This window comes from Ostrea edulis, chromosome 3, assembly GCF_947568905.1.
Source record: "Ostrea edulis chromosome 3, xbOstEdul1.1, whole genome shotgun sequence".
NCBI classification, from domain to species: domain Eukaryota; kingdom Metazoa; phylum Mollusca; class Bivalvia; order Ostreida; family Ostreidae; genus Ostrea; species Ostrea edulis.
Window position 1 is genome coordinate 34,294,068 of NC_079166.1, and position 13,583 is coordinate 34,307,650.

Genomic DNA, 13,583 nt, shown 5'->3' on the forward strand with positions numbered 1-13,583 from the left:
CCAACAACCCAGACGACAATTCCAAAGAAGGAAAGTCATTTCCCCTTATCCGGGTTACATGATCTATGCTGATTTAGCCGATTACACCTCATACTGGAAATATAATGATGGGTATACATATTTTCTGTTGTGTATTGATGTGTTTTCGCGTTACGTATGTGTCAAATTATATGAGGAAGGGTTTAAAGAACGGATAAAAGAAAAGAATTCTGGGTTGTAATGAAAAATTGGTTCAAATGAAAAAACATTCGACATTCATACGATCATCGTTTGCAATTATTTTTCTCCCCTCTCCTTCCGCCGTAAAATGGCTGGCCAAAACGGCGTAATACCCCCAATCAATCAATCAATCAATCCCTTGTAGGCGGTCATACAATCCATTGATTACGTAGAAATTAGACCTATAGGACAGATAGTGAAGGACGGCCCCATTGAGTTTAATATTCCGGGAAATACATGTAATTATGTAGATTTGAAAAATTCCAGGTTGAGTTTGAAATTAAGATTAGTGCAGGAAAATAATTCTCCAATTAACGCGGAGAATAAAGTTGGGCTAGTGAATAACTAACCCCTTCACAGTATTTTCTCTCAGTGTGAACTCAGTCTGCAACAGCAGGACATGACCAAAGGAGTGTTCTCTAATTACCCTTATGAGGCCTACCTAGATGTGATCACGGCTTCTGATAGTAAATTGAGGGAAAAGTGGTCAGCTGTTTCTCGAGGATTCGGAAGGGTATATGGATGATGCAGACCCAGTCGAGGGGGTAACACAGGGTTGTATATCCTATCGCAATATACGAAGCAAGGGGATATAGTAGACTTAGAAGGTCAGCTTTATGCGGATCTCTGCCAGCAAGATGATGAGTTTTCTAGATTGACCGTTGATAAAGTAAAATACAAGGTGGAAGTCAGGGAGGTCATACAAGCAAACACAAGTTCAAAGGGACTGCATCAAAGAGAATTCTGAACTACTTCTCGTGCAGGAAATGAAATAAGATCAACCCCTTCATTCCGGTCTTTATCACACTGATAACGATATGTCTTATTCGTCGTTTAAAGGGTCGTTTGAAAATATCCATAACCCCCCTCCCCCTTAAGACTCAGGAGGATAAACAATGCACTTGTACACCCTATCTCACAAGTCGTGTATTTGTTCGACCTGTTGAAACATCCCTGAAATGAAAATGGTTAGGGCCGAAACTATGGCCTTTGCTTTGGTGTTTCTTTGAGGTATATCTTCAGGGAGTGGAACGGACATACATTTGATAGTAAGTAAATACTGGTTCCTTGACCTTTTGTTACGCAAAGCTCCAACACACCAATCAAACCTCGAATAAAAAGCTGGAATGGGTTGGAAAGGTGATGATTAAGTTTGTCTACCATCTAAGCAACATGATGCAAAGGCGAATATAACGAACAGCGCTCAATCTCAAAATTCTTATAAAAATACAAAATTAAGTGTAGGGAAAACACGGACCTCTAGACATACCACAGGTGGGATCAAGTGCCTAATAGGAGTAAACACACAATGTCGACCGGTCACACCAGCCGCGAGCCCTATGTCTCTATCAGGTGAATAGAGTAATCCGTAGTCAAAATCAGTGTGAAAGAACGGCCTAGCATTGGTAGATTAGATCCTTTAACGACCATAGATTTACAAAATGCTGATGTGAAACGAGACTGTTTAAACCCCTGTGACATCGACTTATTTGTCAGTAGACTATCTCGATTTATAAGCTGATTAAATGTAGAACATGCTCTTTCCTAGCGAATCAGATGGAAGACATAAACACCTAATGCTATATAGATGTGTAAGGTTTACAATGAAGACGCTGAAGTCATTCCATTCGCCACAATGTTTAGTTGCTAGTTTTCCGTTAACATTTATGTTCAATATAATATCAAGAATAAAATTACTAAATTCACACATCATATATGTAAGAATATATTTTGAACATGATGCCAATATTGTTAATACTATCAAAACATACGTCGTGCAAAATGAGTTTTAGTGAATTTTTTATAAAGCATTTTTATACAAAAAATATCAATATTAGCCTTTTTAGAGTCCTACACATGCAAACTGAAGCTCCAAAACTACCATTTCAATAAATCTTACGTTAATAACAAACTAGACAGTGCAACATCACATCAAACTAAAATATCATCATAGAAGGAGATAACACTCATTGTAAATGTGTATAGTCATAACATTCTATATAAGTTCGATTGTGTACATATTGCTGCATATATTCATTGACATTGATCTCTGTTAGATAACATAAACTACAACAATCATGCAATTTAAACACTGATAACAAAGGCGATATAGCTATTTCTACAATGTAGAAATCTAGTGCCTTGTAATCAGGTTATCTTTTAAATTGACTAATCGTAAAAATCATCTGGGACGTCATCTTGGGTTATGCGTTTTATGTAATCACGTACTCTTTGCATCATGGTCAGTAGATAGAAGAGCGCTAGAATGTCTTTCTCCAAGGTAGGCAGATTTTCCTCATGGTAATTTGACATCGGTAAAACGTTCATTAATGGAATTTGCATGTATTCGGCAGCTTTGTTGCATGTATCTTTTACTCCCTGACTTCTGAAGATGTCCCTTAACTTATTCGTATTTGAAATTCTGATCTTGTCAATATTGGTGAAAAGAACCAGTTGCGGCAAATCTGTCGAATGGAATTCGAAATGAGTAAATGATTGATTAAACATGGAAGAATTTGAAACAACAACAATAATAAAGATTTATTCACTTACGTTGAATGGCTAGTGTTTCTCGGACGTGTTTTAATTGTCTCTCAGTCTCTTCATCTGTCAACTGATCAGAAGGATTACCTGCATTCGCTACATACACAATACAATGCATGCAGTCATTCTTTTCCGGATACTTTCTATATTTTGGGTTGTCTTCGGTTATGGGTGCCACGGGGTTCATCTTTGGAGCATAGCTGTACGGTATAAGACCGAAAAGGAATCTTCTTCACTTGCAAGGGCATCATGAAAGGTGAAGATAACGAACAGTGATCAATATAATAACTCCTGCAAAATGTAATAGCAATACAAAAAAGATAGTTGGGCAAACACGGGTCCCTTGACACACCAAGGTGGGATCAGGTGCCTAGGAGGAGTAAGCATCCCCTGTCGGTCATACATCACGCTATTAATTCCATAAATAAAAAAAATACTAACATTGTATCCACTTTTCACATGACCTTGGATAATCATTCTTATATCCTCAGTGGGTACTCCATGAACCATATTAAGTCCTCTGCAATCAAATAACCGTACTGGTAGGACCTGTCCATCCTTTGTTCTCATCGGAATTGCTTCAACCTAAAAAGAAACACATTAAGTATAATATTTTCATAATTGTATACATGAATATTCTGGACAGTATATATGCTGGTTAAAGGTTGAAAGCTTGAACAATAAACACGAGGAAAGAAGAAACCTTCGTAGAAATATTTCGGGGAAAATAATGGAGCATTTATTGCAACTAAACTGACTTCTCTGCATAGTGCCTTACATAAGAATACTGTAGCTATCGATTTTGATTGTAATGCTTTATTTTGATGATATTACAGACACAAGATTTCCTGTAATACTATCATTTAATGGTATATTATTGTTGTATTCCTCAAATTCTTACCCTTGTAAAGCATCTTAGAGTAATTTGTTTTATATAGGGCTTTATATGAATTTTATTATCATCATTATTATTATCATTATCATAGTTGCACTCAATTGGATGTGAATTTAAGGTCAGCAAATAATTTAATGCTAGTTTTTTTTTAAATTCTCTTAACCGGACGGACATATTGACAAACGAACAAGATGATTCCTATATACCTACATGTATATCCTCATACATCGTTTGTGGGGGTAAAATAAACATGATAAAACTTACAGATGTTGATACAGTCTTGGAAGCACCCTGGTAAACTTGATTGTTTCCCATCAATCTGTTTTCATCCATTAAGGCAGTACTACATGTATTGAAGAATGACGATTTTCCAGCGGCAGCTGGTCCAAGAAGCAAAATATTGAAGTAATTGATTCCACCAACTGGTGTGATTTTGTTGATCTCTGAAAGAAGCTCGTCCTCAAACTAGAAAAATAGTATTTGTTATTTACGTCATATGTACCGGGATGTGTAAATCAATTTCATAATGAAAAGAAAAAGTGTGTGCAATACGTTTGTTTTCATTCAATTAACATAAATTTACCAGCCTGAAACTAGCAGCCAATAGTCCAATAAAAAACTAGTTCTAATTGTAACAGGGACCGTTACATATGTTCCCCAATCCTCCCCCAATTAAAAAGTGATGTCCTTTTAAATCTATAGCAAAAAATCATTTTATTTTAGCCTTTAATTACATGTAGTACGTTCAATATGGTCATTTCAGTACCAAGAAATGAAAGAAAGCGTTGCACGTGCATACACGCGCACGCGTGTGTGGTTCCGAATTTTTGTTGATATCGTTCAACAGGCATTTGTATCATATACCCACAGTATGAATTTCATAACGTTTCCACCAAATATAAGAAAGTTATAGCGATTTTAAAATCGTCCAATCAGAATTCAGCAGACGTGCATGCACGTGCTGAGCAGTAATTCTAACCACAGCAATTTGTAAGGAGTACCACGACACATCTAAACCCCTAATATCAATAGAATTTGATGAAAAACTAAAACGTTATCGTCCTTTAAAAATTAAACATTTGAAAAACGTTGCATACGCGTGTGAGTTTGCATTTTTTGTTACACCAATATATAGATACACATATTGTCTACATATGCTGTGAATATCATCTCATTCGCTTCATAAATAAGATAGTTACAAACGTTTTAGTATTATCCAATCAAAATGAAGCGCACGTGCATGTGCGTGCAAATAGGTAATTTTGACCATGCAAATCACTTAAGGGTCTCAATATCTACCTATGATATGAATATCAAGCCATTTCAATGAAGAACAAAAAAGTTAGACTGATTCCAAAGTTAGTGTACACGCATGAGTGAGCGTGCAGACAAAATAATAATTATTTTTCATATCTACAAATGATATACTACCATCCTACTTGGGTTTCATATCGATCCCTTCAATATTCTGATTTTCCATTTTTTTGGTACCAATATGGCAGTGCACGTGTGCGCGCGTGCATGCACGTGAAGACAAAATGACTATCACTATGCACATCTACAAACGCTATACTATCATCCTGGAACGTTTCATATCGATCCCTTTTGTAGTTTCTGAGAACACTACCGGACAAAAAAGTACCGGAGAAAAAGAATAATAACTAGACACTCATTACTAGTAATGAGTAGGTCTTCCGTTAGACCACTTCCGGTAAAGAGCTTTCTATTCCTACGAAAACCATTTAAATGTATTAGAAAATGTGCCTTAACAATGAATGAGAAATGTATTATCGAATTTTTTACTTCTTTCTCGTAACTTCCGGTGACGACCGGAAGTACTATTCAGATGCGTTTTCCTATAAATGACAGCGACTCTTTACTGTCTATATTCCCTGAAAATTTCACGTCTCTATCTGAAAGAGTTCTCAACAAAGAGAAGTAGACTAAAGAAAGAAAAAGTAGTAGGTTACTACCGACCGGAAGTCAATTTTGAAAAACAAAATTATCAAAACTTTAGAAGTTGATACTTTTATTAAGACATGTGAAAATCATATGAAAGACTTCAAATATAAGCGAGATTTATGGGGACAAAGAGACGAAAAGTAAAAAGGTATTTTATCAAGAAACCGGAAGTAGTTGTTTTGACTACCGACAGAGTCAATATTCTTTTGACACTTTGAAAGAGAGTTAATAAACTAGTATAGGTTTCAATTTAAAGGAAAAAGTTTGAAATTTGCGATTCTTTCCATCACTTTCGGTGACGACAGGAAGTGACGGTCGACATGTTCAACCCCCTACTGCACGCTTACAAACGGAGATTGATCATCCCTGAATATTTGATGAACCTATATTTTATCTTTTGCAAGAAAAATGCTGGACAAAATTCCTTTTGAGAAACAGAAAATCGGCCATATTTTCCGACCGGAAGTGAATTTTGTAAAAACAAAAATAGTTATAGGAAGGTCCTTTCATAAGACATTATTCCTGAAAATTTCAAGAAAATCTATCCACCATCTCTGAGAAATCACTCGAAGAAATCGGAAAATCGACATTTTTCAAATACTTCCGGTATAGACCGGAAGTGACGGAGGAAAAAATTGAATGTATGTGTACAATGGACTAATGTTAGTTGATCAACTCTACAAGTTTCAAGCGTCTATCTATATTCATTATTGAGAAACTGAAAAAACAAGGTTTGAATATATCCACCCCATATCTCACGACCGGAAGTGAATTTTACAAAAATATTTAAATTTACACTAGACATTTATAATGTCTATAACATATGTAAAATTCAAATCATTAACTTGTTTTATGACCGAGATTTATGGCACTGAAAAATGAGAGAATGAATAGTTTTTTTTCCTATAACCGGAAGTTGGAGATTCAACTTCCGGTGGGGTCAATAGTTTTTGAGAATTAGAACGAGACCTAATAAACCGATATAGGTTTCAATTTGAAAGAAAAAAGTTTGAAATTTATGATTTATTAATCACTTCCGGTGACGACCGGAAGTGACGGCCGACATTCTTACCCCCCTACTGCACCCCTACAAAGTGAGATCTATTAACTCTGAAATTTTGGTGACTCTATCTTTTACCGCTTCTGAGAAAAACGATTGACAACGAAAACAGCTCATAAGCCGTATTTGCCGACCGGAAGTGAATTTTACAAAAATATTTGACGTTACTCTAGACATTTATAGTGACTATAATATATGTAAAACTCAACTCATTAACTAGTTTCATGACCGAGATTTATGGCACTGAAAAATGAGAGAATGAATAGTCTTTCTTTGATATAACCGGAAGTTGGAGATTCAACTTCCGGTGGGGTCAACATTATTTGAGAATTAGAACGAGATATAGTAAACCAAAGTAGGTTTCAATTTGAAAGAAAAAAGTTTGAAATTGATGATTTATTTAATCACTTCCGGTGACGACCGGAAGTGACGGCGACAAAAAATAATACGTGCATGCACCATAGAGAAAATAGACCTATCATCCCTGAAAGTTTCATTCGATTATCTTTAGTGGTTTTCAAGTTTACCCCCGGACAAAGTTTCTTTCAAAAACCGGAAAATCGGACGTATCTGACGAACGGAAGTGAATTTTGAAAAAATGAAAAAAATGCTTAGAGGTACCATCGTTGTCTATAACCTGTGAAAGTTTCAGGAAAATCCATCCAGCGGTCTCGGAGACGAAAGGGGAAAAAAAAAATAATAATAATAAACAGTAGAATCACTAGAAGGTCTTCCGTTGGAAACGGAAGACCTTAATAACTAGACACGATCTCGTTGCGAGCAACGAGTAGGTCTTCCGTCCGATTTGTTGATGCACTCGGAGTTAAAAAAAAAAAAAGAAGACAAATGTGTCCCAATTTAGTTTCCGACTTTAAGACACTTTAGATATAATCAATTTTTCATATCATAAGCTTCTGAAGCAAAGTTGCGGTGAAATTCGTTTGAAATTCGACTCTCCAGGCGAGCCATAAGGCCCGCGGGCCTATTTCTTGATGTCATTTGTTAGCCCTCTATAGACTCAACAACTTTAGTTCTATATGTCTTTACAAAATATTTACCTGTAAAAAGTTATTGAGATCGACCGATATCGACAAAAAATCGACTCTACAGGCGAGCCATTAGGACCATAGGCATATTTCTTGATATCAATCGATAGATCTCGATAAACTGAACAACTTTTGTTCAATATGTCCTTACAAAATATTTACCAGTTACAAGTTTTTGAAATCGACTGATATCGACAAAAATCGACTCTACAGGCGAGCCATGAGGCCCACAGACCCATTTTTTGATATTGATCGATAGGTTATGACACATTGAACAACTTTTGTTCAATAATGCTTTTCAAAAAATATGTCGTTTTAAAGATATGAGGCGTCAAATATTTACGATTTTGGCCCTTAAAATCTATAATTACGTAACATATGAATGACCTACTTTTTGATTTGATAAGATCAAGCTCGTTGAGATGAACATTTCCGCTTCTACAACTTATTATAAAATATTAATAGTTTCTGAGATATTCTCAAAAACATTTGGACCCTTCTGAACCCCTAATTTAAAGGGCCAGCCCGTTTTGCTTGATATCGTAAGAAAGGCCTTGTCATTTTAAACATTTTTTGCTCAACAAGTATTTAGAAATTCTTTACCGTTGTCGAGTTATCTCTACAAGAAATATTTAGGGACCAAACTGTAGCTCCCTAACGGGGCCACATAGGGAAAAAACGAAATGTACATATTGTTTAGATTATCATTCTGAACAACTTTTGTTCAATAATGCTTTTCAAAATATTTGTCGTTTTCAAGATATGAGGCGTCAATTATTTATGATTTTGGCCCTTAAAATCCCTTATTACGTAACATATGACCTACTTTTTGATTTGATAAGAACAAGCTCGTTTAGATGAACATTTCCGCTTCAATGACTTATTACAAAATATTAATAGTTTCTGAGATATTCTCAAAAACATTTGGACCCTTCTGGGCCCCTAATTTAAAGGGTCAGCCCCTTTTGCTTGATATCGTAAGAAAGGTCATGACATTTCCAACATTTTTTGTTCAACAAGTATTTAGAAATTCTTTACCGTTCTCGAGTTATTTCTAGAAGTAATTTTTAGGGACCAAACTGTAGCTCCCTAACGGGGCCACATAGGGTAAAAACGAAATATGCATATTGTTCAGATCATCATTCTGAACAACTTTTGTTCTTTATTGCTTTTCAAAATATTTGTCGTTTTCGAGATACAAGGGGTAAAACATTTATGGTTTTGGCCCTTAAAATCCCTTATTACGTAACATATGACCTAAATTTTTATATGAATAGATTTGGATTGTTGAGATGAACATTTTTTGTTCTTTGACTTATACCAAAATATTAACGATTTTTGAGATATTTGATCTAGACTTTGAGCCCTTCTAGATCCCTAATTTAAGGGGCTAGCCCCTAAATCGTGATATTTTCGAAAAGACCTCGTAAATGTGCACAACTTTTGTTCTACATGTCTTAACAAAATATTTGCAAGAAAAAAGATATTGGAGATCAAAGGTCAAAAATCGCAAATTTTGGCATCCATTTTTTCAGGTTCAGGCGAGCTTTTAGGCAAATCGCCTCCGGTAAAATCGAATCCCCCACAAATCTTCTAAAATGTTTACTCTATCTTGTGTAGAAATTTCAAGACTCTAGCTTCAAAACTAACGGAGGAGATGTGTGGACAACAAGGCCCTTCAAAAAGTCACTAAAAGAGAGATAACTCCTGACCGGAAGTGACGTCAAGCACGAAATTTTGCAGGCAAAGTCTCGTCACCAAAAGACATCTTTCCTGAAAATTTCGTGAAAATCGATCGAGAAATGGCTGAGAAAAACGCGTGTACTACCAAGGAAAATAATAATAATAATAACTAGTTCTAATTGTAACGGGGACCGTTACATATGTTCCCCAAACCTCCCCCAATTAAAAAGTGATGTCCTTGTGAATCTATAGGAAAAAATCATTTTATTTTAGCCTTTAATTACATGTAGTACGTTCAATATGGTCATTTCAGTACCAAAAAAAAAATGAAAGAAAGCGTTGCACGCGCATACACGTGCATGCGTGTATGATTCCGAATTTTTGTTGATGTCGTTCAACAGGCATGTGTATCATATACCCACAGTGTGAATTTCATAACGTTTCCACCAAATAGAAGGAAGTTATAGCGATTTTAAAATCGTCCAATCAGAATTCAGCACACGTGCATGCACGTGATGAGCAGTAATTCTAACCACAACAATTTGTAAGGAGTAACAAGACACATCAAAACCCCTAATATCAATAGAATTTGAAGAAAAACAAAAACGTTGTCGTCCTTTAAAAATTGAACATTTAAAAAACATTGCACGCGCATGCGCGTGTGCGTTGGCATTTTTTTGTTACACCAACATATAGATACACATATTGTCTACATATGCTGTGAATATCATCTCATTCGCTTCAAAAATAAGATAGTTACAAACGTTTTAGCATTATCCAATCAAAATGAAGCGCACGTGCATGCGCGTGCAAATTGGTAATTTTGACCATGTAAATCAGTTAAGGGTCTCAATATCTACCTATGATATGAATTTCAAGCCATTTCAATGAACAACAAAAAAGTTAGACTGATTCCAAAGTTAGCGTACAAATTTTGTAATGCGCGTGCACGCGCATGCGTGCGCGTGCTGGCAAAATAACTATTATTTTTCATATGTACAAATGATATACTATCATCCTATTTAGGTTTTATATCGCTTCCTTTAATATTCTGATTTTCCATTTTTTGTACCAAAATTGCAATGCACGTGAGCGCGCGTGCATGCACGTGCAAACAAAATGACTATCACTATGCACATCTACAAACGCTATACTATCATCCTGGAAAGTTTCATATCGATCCCTTTTGTAGTTTCTGAGAACACTACCGGACAAAAAAGTACCGGAGAAAAAGAATAATAATAATAATAATAACTAGATGTGATCTCGTTGCGAGCAACGAGTGGGTCTTCCATCCAAATTTAGATGTAATGAGATAAGAATTTGACTGAGATTTTCGTTCATAAATAATGATACAAATATATTGTCTAGACGTACAACTTAGCTTCGGTAATGTTTTACAAATATTGATCATTTAAGTGTTATAAATTAAAGACTCTCTGCCCCTCTCGGCCACTAATTAAAGGGGTCAGCCTTAAAGTTAATAATGTTATTTACTGCGATACAAATTCGACTGATCAGGCGAGTCATGTTGCCCGGAGGCCTATTTTTTTTTATGTCATTCTAGATATATCTAGCAGAACTGAAGAAATTTTGTTCTACATGTCTTATCAAAATTTTCTTTTGAAAAAAAATATTGATTGCGACATTTATCAGACTGTTAAGGCAAGTCATAAGGCCCGTGGGCCTTTTTCTTGATATCGTTTGAAAGATCTTGCAAAACTGAACAACTTTTGTTCTACATGTCTTATCAAAAGATTTTCGAGAAAAAAGTTAGTAATTGTGACACTGATGAAACTGTTCAGGCGAGCCATGAGGCCCGTTCGCCTTTTTCATGATGTTGTTCGAAAGATCTTGCAAAACTGAACAACTTTTGTTCAAGATGTCTTATTAAAAGTTTCTTGACAAAAATGTTATAGATTGCAACAATAACCCAACTGTTCAGGTGAGCCATGAGACCCGCAGGCCTATTTATTAACATCGTTAGTTAACGCTTGCGAAACTGAACAACTTTTGTTCAACATGTCTTGTCAAAAGTTTCTCGAGAAAAAAGTTATTAATGTTATTAATTGTGATACAAATTCGACTGTTCAGGCGAGCCATGACGCCCGCAGGCCTATTTTTTGATATCATTAGATAGATCTTGCAAACCTGAACAACTTTTATTCTACATGTCTTATCAAAAGTTTCGTGAGAAAAAAGTTAATCATTGTAACAGAAACTCAATGGTTCAGGCGAGCCATGAGGCCTATGGGCCCATTTCTTGATATGACACGAAAGATCACAAAAAAACTGTACAACTTTTGTTATATATGTCTAAGCAAAATATTTACGAGTAAAAAGTTAGGATTTAAAACGTGGAGAAAAATGAGACACTTTTTTAAACTCCATTTTCGACCCCTACCGAGCTTCCATACTAGGCACTTCCGGAAATTTTGAAAACCCAGGTGCACAACTACAACATGTCGTCTAACATCACTGAAAATTTCAGCACTCTAGCTTTTATCGTTTTTGTCTGGACAAAATGGTCATCTGAAAATCGATAAAAGGGGGATAACTTCCAACCGGAAGTGATTTTTCAAAAATTGAAACGGCGGTACAAACTTCAAATGGCAACGCATCAATCCTGAAAATTTCAAGCAAATTGATCCATCCATCTCCGAGAAATCTTCTGCACAAAAATCGGTAAGGAGAAAAAAAAAGAATAATAATAATAACTAGATTCGATCTCGTTGCGAGCAACGAGTGGGTCTTCCGTCCAAATTTAGATGTGATTAGATAAGAATTTGACTGACATTTTCGTTCATAAATAATGATACAAATATATTGTCTAGACGTACAATTTAGCTTTGGTAATATTTTACAAATATTGATCATTTAAATGTTATAAATTAAAGACTCTCTCTACCTCTCGGCAACTAATTAAAGGGGTCAGCTTTTTTTCGAGAAAAAAGTTAATAATGTTATTTACTGTGATACAGATTCGACTGATCAGGCGAGTCATGCCGCTCGGAGGCCTATTTTTTTTTTTTATATCATTCTAGATATATCTCGCAAAATTGAACAAATTTTGTTCTACATGTCCTATGGAAATTTTCTTAAGAAAAAAGTTATTGATTTCGACATTTATCAGACTGTTAAGGCGAGTCATAAGGCCCGTGGGCCTTTTTCTTGATATCGTTTGAAAGATCTTGCAAACCTGAACAACTTTTGGTCTACATGTTTTATCAAAAGTTTCTCCAGAAAAAAGCTATTGATTGTGACACTAATCAAACTCTTCAGGCGAGCCATGAGGCCCGTTCGCCTTTTTCATGATGTTGTTCGAAACATCTAGCAAAACTGAACAACTTTTGCTCTAGATGTCTCATTAAAAGTTTCTTGACTAAAATGTTATATATTACAACAATAACCCAACTGTTCAGGTGAGCCATGAGACCCACAGGCCTTATTCTTAACATCGTTAGTAACGCTTGCGAATCTGAACAATTTTTGTTCTACATATCTTATCAAAAGTTTCTCGAGAAAAAAGTTATTAATGTTATTAATTGTGATACAAATTCGACTGTTCAGGCGAGCCATGACGCCCGTAGGCCTATTTTTTGATATCATTAGATAGATCTTGCAAAACTGAACAACTTTTATTCTACATGTTTTATCAAAGTTTCGTGAGGAAAAAGTTAATCATTGTAACAGAAATTCAATGGTTCAGGCGAGCCATGAGGCCCATGGGCCCATTTTTTGATACGGCACGAAAGATCTCAATAAACTGTACAACTTTTGTTATATATGTCTAAAAAAAATATTTACGAGTATCACGTTATGCGACATTTCTCACTGTTAAGGCGAGTCATAAGGCCCGTGGGCCTTTTTCTTGATATCGGTTGAAAGATCTTGCAAAACTGAACAACTTTTGTTCTACATGTCTTATCAAAAGATTCTCGAGAAAAAAGTTAGTAATTGTGACACTGATCAAATTGTTCAGGCGAGCCATGAGGCCCGTTCGCCTTTTTCATGATGTTGTTCGAACGATCTTGCAAAACTGAACAACTTTTGTTCAAGATGTCTTATTAAAAGTTTCTTGACAAAAATGTTATAGATTGCAACAATAACCCAACTGTTCAGGTGAGCCATGAGACCCGCAGGCCTATTTATTAACATCGTTAGTTAACCCTTG

General features: G+C 35.6%; 1 protein-coding gene across 1 annotated transcript in view; it reads right to left on the reverse strand.

The window, feature by feature from the left end:
* Nucleotides 1-2,388: 2,388 nt before the first annotated feature.
* The window catches only part of LOC125675754 (interferon-induced protein 44-like), a 21,396-nt gene continuing 10,201 nt past the window's right edge, over nt 2,389-13,583 (reverse strand). The window contains exons 2-5 of the mRNA XM_056160875.1: nt 3,923-4,123; nt 3,205-3,348; nt 2,773-2,833; nt 2,389-2,684 (exon numbers count right to left, since the gene is read on the reverse strand). Of these exons, the coding sequence (XP_056016850.1) occupies nt 2,389-2,684; nt 2,773-2,833; nt 3,205-3,348; nt 3,923-4,123 (702 nt within the window). The remainder of the gene's footprint in view (nt 2,685-2,772; nt 2,834-3,204; nt 3,349-3,922; nt 4,124-13,583) is intronic.